At 61.1% G+C, this 6,079-nt stretch overlaps 1 protein-coding gene across 1 annotated transcript; it reads right to left on the bottom strand.

Moving 5' to 3' along the window:
• Positions 1–511: 511 nt before the first annotated feature.
• On the bottom strand, positions 512–5,859 carry LOC132320692 (sperm-associated antigen 4 protein-like). Its single transcript, XM_059833531.1, has 12 exons — positions 5,737–5,859; positions 5,144–5,223; positions 4,661–4,838; positions 4,386–4,456; positions 3,950–4,011; positions 3,733–3,773; positions 3,362–3,458; positions 3,087–3,156; positions 2,431–2,531; positions 1,681–1,848; positions 1,228–1,317; positions 512–667 (listed from the first exon to the last, which is right to left on the bottom strand). Exons 1-12 carry the CDS (start codon positions 5,841–5,843, stop codon positions 512–514), a joined length of 1,221 nt encoding a protein of 406 aa, XP_059689514.1. The 5' UTR covers positions 5,844–5,859.
• Positions 5,860–6,079: the final 220 nt, after the last annotated feature.

Below are 6,079 nucleotides of genomic sequence, written 5' to 3'. Positions count from 1 at the left end.
GGTGTGGGTTTGTGACAGCTGCCGGTGGACGATATGGCCAAAGCCTAGACCCGACGTGGCCTGGGACTGGAGTAACTGCAGGGCCTGTGAAACTCTGGCAGGAGCCTTGGTGCTGGAGTTTCAGACCCCTCAAGGGTCCCAGCCATGGCCACAAGTCAGTCCCCAGAGCCAAGGTGCCCCCTGAATGGAATGGGCCCGTGCTTTGTGGATCAGGACCCCCAAACGCTGCCAGGCTCCGATGACTCCTTCCCGGGCCAAGATGGGGGGGCGGCCCTCGTGCCAAAGGATTTCCTCAAGGACCTTAGGCAAGGAAAGGCTACGGGAGTGTGGCCTCCTTTCGCTCCGTTAGGACGCATCCCCTTGGCGGAGAGAAAGCGGAAAGCCTGAGGAAGGCCTCAGCCTGCGAAAGGCACAAGTTGGCTGCTTTGAGAGGGCCTCTGAAACACCATGCTCTGCACCAGACTAACAGCCACATCCCTCTGGTCTGTTTCTCCATTTTCCTCTTTAATTCTTAGTGAGGGAGGGTCTCCACACGTGTCTGGCCGATGGCACTCGATCCCACGATCTTCCCATGCACCTGCACGCGATAAATGCAGGTGTATCCTGGTTTTCCCCAGTTGCTCTGTATGCCAAGTTTCAAAAACCGAAAGGCTCTGGGGTTCCCATTCTGCAAAGAAACCACATCAAAAAGCAGCGTCACTGCTGGGGTGTAACGAGTGAGAGCAGGTTCTGTGCGTCTTCCTCTGCCAGCCCGGCCCCTGCTCCGGGACCAGGTCCCGCCCCGGCCGTAGAGGCAGCTTCTCCCTCCTTCCCTTCTCCCACCCAGGCAGCAATGGACCCCTGTGCCCCTGCAGAGAAAACGCCTGGCCTTAGAGAGCGTGGCGGGCAGCTGTGGAAACCTGAGGCTCGCTGGTGCCGAGGATTCAGGCCCTGGGGAAATTCCTGCTGCTGGGGCAAGGTGCTGGGCATCCTCCCTGCCACCGCCTGCCCGGCGGGTGCAGCCAGGCAGCTCCAGGGACCCAGTCAGCTGTGGGGGCCAACGCGGGCTTTGTTCTGCTTTTGCCGCCCTGCCGGATGCCACTGTCCCTCCCGATCCCACCTGGCTGTTTTTCTCAGCCAGGGTGGGGACCCTGCCCCTGCAGGGACCATGCACACTCCTTCTGCAAGTGACTTGCTGGCCAAGCGGTGTTTCTGCCCTGGCCTCTTGCCCGCACGCACTTGCTGTACCTGCAGAGGGAAGGTCTGGGTGGGCTCTTTGTGCACGGCGTAGGTGAATGTCCCCAGCAGAGTTTCATCCTCGCCTTCCTCATCCAGTCCCTTGGAGATAAAGCACAGGGAAGCAGGTCAGGCTCAACCCGACCACGAGGAAACACTCATGCCAGATCCTGCCCCTGATCTGCACCCCACTCCTGCGGCTCCAATATGGTCCGGCGCAGGATGAGTTTGGGCTGAGTCTCCTCCTTGTGTGCTGCTCAGGGGCCCGGAGGTGCTGGGCCAAAATGCACTGAGCAAGTCTAAGGAGGGCTGACAACACCCCGTGTGTCCCTTGAAATTCCACCTCAGGGAACGGCTGTGCTTGGGAGCACACAAATCTCTGCAGATGTGCAGAGAGCAGCAAGTCCCCGTTACAGCTTTTCCCCGTGGCCAGGTCCCAGCCCCCAGTGCCCGGCAGAGACTTACAGAGACCGTGAAATCTCGGGGGGCGCTACTGACAGTCCCCAGCGGAGAGGCTATCTTGGAGGTGTGCTGTATGGTGACGGCCGTTGGTCGTACTTGTGCAGGCAACCGGATTAGCACCTCACTCCGAGACCCTTGGAAAGGCCAGCAATATCCCGGGGAAGCATCCGGCTGAAAGCAGAGGGCAAGAGCAATGAATGCGAGGGCATGATGGGGCCCGCTGCGCTTCCATGCAGCCAGAAGCACAGGCGGCACTGTGCCTGTGGGCTGTGCTTGTGTTCAAAATGAATGGCGTGTTGGGAAGCAGAGAGAAGTACCCCACCGTCTTGCCGTCCCGGGAAAGAGGGAAACAGCCAGCCGGTGGGAAACATCTGATACCCTGCACCCGAGTCAGGGCTTTCAAGAAAGCTCTGTTTCTGGCCAGCAGCTCTGCAGCCTCCCCCCACCCTCCACCACCCCCTGGGGAAAGGGACAATCAGAGGTGTGGCAGGGAAATGGGGTCGCCAAGGAGAAGCTCCTTCACCCAGCAGTGACCGGGGATGGTGGGCAAGAAGCTCAGCTCAGCTCAGCCCCCTTCTGAGGGCAACTGCTCTTTTCTGGGGAGCCAAGCCCTGTGTGCGACCTCAGGTGTCAGGCACTGGACCAGTGCCGTGGCCTTGAGCAACACCTCTGGCCTGAGGGGAGAAGCCCCAGGGCTTGCCCCAACCTTGTAAGAGGCAAGAGAAGCAGCACTGACGGCTTCTGCTGCTGTACCTGCACAAAGGTATCCAGAAGGGGTGGAGCACACAGGAACCAAAACACCCTGCAGAGCCATGCAGAGCTGCTGGATGATCTGTGCAGGTCGATGGCAGCCCCTGCAGGGAGAAGAGAGCAGCTGACTGCAAGAGGCCCCAGTCTAAGTGGACCTTGTGGCTGCAGGTGACTTGTAAGGCTGCCTGCCAGCCCTGCACACTGCACTGCATGCTGAGAGGTGCCCCAGGAAGAGGAGGGGATCCCCATGACTCTTGATGGCATTTCTCTCCGAGCCGCACAAGGAGAAGGTCTGTGGGTGCTGGGAGACAGCAAGGCCCCACGGGAAGGGCAGCAGACCCAAGGAAAGGCCCCACTGCGTGGACAGCAGAGGATGACCCAGCCATACGCTTTCATTCCCCAGGAAAGCTCCACGGAGTGGGAGAGGGCAAAAATGCTGCCAGGGGCATGCGAGGGGCACCAGCCAAGATCCCGAAGGCAGGACTGGCGTGAGCCCTAGGGAGCTGCTCTGCCAGAGTCATGCTCTTGGGCCCCGTGATTTGGTCCCAGCTGCCTCTGCCTCGGAGAGCAGAGCCTGCAGCACAGCCTGCTTTCGGGAACGCCAAGCACGAGCCCAGCACGACAAGAGCTGACTGCCTGGGTCCGAGGTCTGTCCGTACCTGCACTTTTCAGAGCCCAATCAGACATCTGTGTGGTTGCAGACACTGCCTCTCTCATTTGCTGAACTTCCTGGGAAAGGCACAAAGGAACAACGGAAATGACCACATCAGACCTGGCCAGGAGAAGGGGCTTTACAGCGGAGAAGCTCAACCAGCAGCCCCTGGCAAGGGACGAGTGTGATGGCCGAGCAGGAAAAGCCCACCAACTGGCCCAGGAAGCGCCTTGTGCTGGGCCCTGCTCGTCCCAGCCCCCTTTCCCCAAAGTGCAGGATCACCTTCTTCATAGTGCCGATCTCTGCAGCCAGGCGTGCCACCTCATCCCTCAGCTGTTGCATCTGTTGCGATTGTTCCCCCCACAGAGCGAGCGTGTTCCTGCAGACACCGGGAAAGCAGATCTTGTCAGAGAGCTGCCCAGCCCCTCCCGGAGCCTCCAAGCCTGGGAGGAGCAGAGACAGAGGGGCTCGAGCCCCCTTTTCTTTCCCCAGTTTGTGAGCACTTCCCTTCCCCTCCAGGTTTCCCAAAAGGCCCAGGCAGGACCGAAAGGCATGACCCTTGGTGCTATGCCAGTGAGTGCAAATAGCACGGGCTCATCTACCGCTACCCCACCAAATGTGCTGCACGTCAGGAGAAAGGAGAGGGCTCTTACCGCAGGGACCTCAGGTCGGCTGCAGGCTGCCCCAGCAGCACCTGAAAGAGAAAGGCTCTCCGTTTGAGTCCCTGGAGCCGGTGGCTCCAGGAAGGCAAGGCAGAAGCTGCTGCCGCTTCTGTGGGTCACTGCCTGGAACCGGAGGACGGGGAGATTCACCCACCCACCCGCTGACTGCCAGCAGTGCTCCTTTGCAGGACTTTACTGTCCCACTGACCTGTGGCACATTCTTTGCCCGCAGCATCCACATGAGCAGCGAGATCCCGCAGTAGGCACCAGCTGTAATTCACATCACCAAGCCTGAGTTACTTGACTAGGGTTTCTAACAGACCCCGTAGCCACACAGTCTCCTCCCACACCAGGGTGGCAAGAGGTTGGCTGTGGACATGGGGAAGGGGTGCAGAGAGAGGCTGCAGCTCCAAGCAGGGACTCTTGCCTTGCTCCTTGAGGCTCTGCACAGCCCTGGTTCCCAGGCATGCTTTCACCCCACAGCTACACCCCATTTCCCCTGCATGCAGCGAGCATATTGTGACCTCCCGGACCCACAAAGGTGGGAGGTTGGAAGGGCCCCACGGGCACTCCAGCACCTCTCCCTCATGCTGAAGCTCACACCCGCACCTCTGTGCCTCCGCTGACAGCGGGCGAATACTCACCGAGAGCAGCTAGGCTCATCCAGAAGAGGATCGTGAAGAGCCTCCCCTTTTTCAGGGTGATGATGTCTTTCCTGAAAAAGAGTAAGTCCTGGTGTTAGCAGTGCCCAAGGACAAAGCCCTGCACAGGGGGATTTTCTCTTACAGTTGAAGAGCAGCAATTTATAGGGGAGCCAGGGGGTTTCCTGGTGGGGAGCACCTCCAGCCTCCCCCTGCTCGCCCTGACCCACTGGCACCCCCCCGCCTCCATGGCCACACGGGACATGTGTTGTACTCACAGGGTGGAGATGCCTGTGCTGAGGCTTCTCTGGAGGGAGAGCACGGCCATTGCCAGGCGGTAAGCAGGGCTGAAGACCAAGCCTGGGCAAAGAAACCGGAGAAAAGCCTGAGGGGCCTTCCTGAGGATGCCCGTCAGGGCGTGTGCCAGACGCCTGCGGGGAGGTGGGTGCAGACCCCCTGGGAGTGGGGGACAGAGGGCCGGGCAGGACCCCCTCACAGGCAGGACACTGACAGCGTGCCTGGGGAGGCAGGGTGGTACGAGGCTTTGGCCCCTTGGCCTCTATTGTACTGGGGTACCCCGTGGTTACTACAGTGTCCCACAAAGACACAGACACGGTAGCCCGCTCCGTCATGGTCACATTGGCGAGGTGGCCCCAGGCCTCCCTTGGGGCAGGATGACGTTGGTTCTGCAGGGCCGTAGGTCCCGGCTGAGTCAGGCAGGCTTGGTGCAAACGTGGCGTGAAAGGCGGCGCTGAACTTACGCTCGTTTTCTCCAGTGCTACAGCTGCAGTGTGCTGGCCCTTTCCAGCTGGTGCCCTGGTCCTCCTGAGAGAGGGTGCACCTACGGGAGGAGAAGGACGGAGCACTGCTTTGCGCCATCTCCGTGCCATGCGAGCCAAGGCCCTGGCCAGGAGACAGGTTTTGGGAAGCCTCCCAGGAGACGTCCCTGCCGTGGTGAGACAGGGCAGAAGACACGGCAGAGCGGGGTGGCACAGATGCTCCTTACCGCGACTGCCCCCCGGCCCCCATAGCACCAACCTGCCTCTGGGCAGGCATCTCAGAGGCCTGGCGCTCTTTGGGGAGTGGGGAGCAGCTGCCCTCCTCCAAAGCCCCCACCTCTTCCCAGGGCCCCTGCAGCACAAGGGCCAGAGCCCTCTCCGAAACACCCCCAAGGCTTCTCTCCCTCAGGAGAGACCCATCAGGACTGCCACTCGTGGCGGGTTTCCCGAGCCCTGGGACTGTTGCACTGCCCACAGCGCTTGCCGGCTTCTCCATCGCGTCCCCCCAGCCTCGCTTTAGGCTCTGTGGGTCCCACCCGCCAGCTGATGTCCCCAGGAGGAACAAACCCTTGTACCTGTTCTCGATGACCTGAGTAGCCCCAGCTGCACATCCGCTGCTGCCAGCTCTCCTCCTTGACAGGGCGGCGCCCTGTGCTCTTGCAGGAGCCTTTCTCCTCCTCATCCTGGGGAGAAACGAAGCTTCCCTGCAAGCTTGTGTGTCCTCCTTCCGTTGCTGGAGTGTCGCCTGCCCAGGGGAGGCCGCGAGAGCCCCAAACCGATTGCTGGGAGGAGAACGCCTGCCACGGGCGCAGGGCCACCAGGACAAGGCAAGCTCCTTCCAGGCGGGAGGTTGTGGCCCACAGTGGCGTGGTGCAGGGCGGCCAGTCTTGACTTCTCAGAGGCCTGGCCCCGCACGGT

Source organism: Gavia stellata, chromosome Z (genome assembly GCF_030936135.1).
Source record: "Gavia stellata isolate bGavSte3 chromosome Z, bGavSte3.hap2, whole genome shotgun sequence".
NCBI lineage: Eukaryota > Metazoa > Chordata > Aves > Gaviiformes > Gaviidae > Gavia > Gavia stellata.
Note: the sequence above shows the minus strand (reverse complement) of the source record. Positions and strands in the feature narration are given on the sequence as shown.

Coding starts and splice junctions, on each gene's coding strand:
- LOC132320692 (XM_059833531.1), bottom strand. CDS start 5,843: ATGAGGAGGAGAAAGGCTCCTGCAAGAGCACAGGGCGCCGCCCTGTCA. Junction 5,224..5,736: donor ACTCAGGTCATCGAGAACAG/GTACAAGGGTTT, acceptor CTCCTCCCGTAG/GTGCACCCTCTCTCAGGAGG. Junction 3,157..3,361: donor AGATCGGCACTATGAAGAAG/GTGATCCTGCAC, acceptor TGCCTTTCCCAG/GAAGTTCAGCAAATGAGAGA.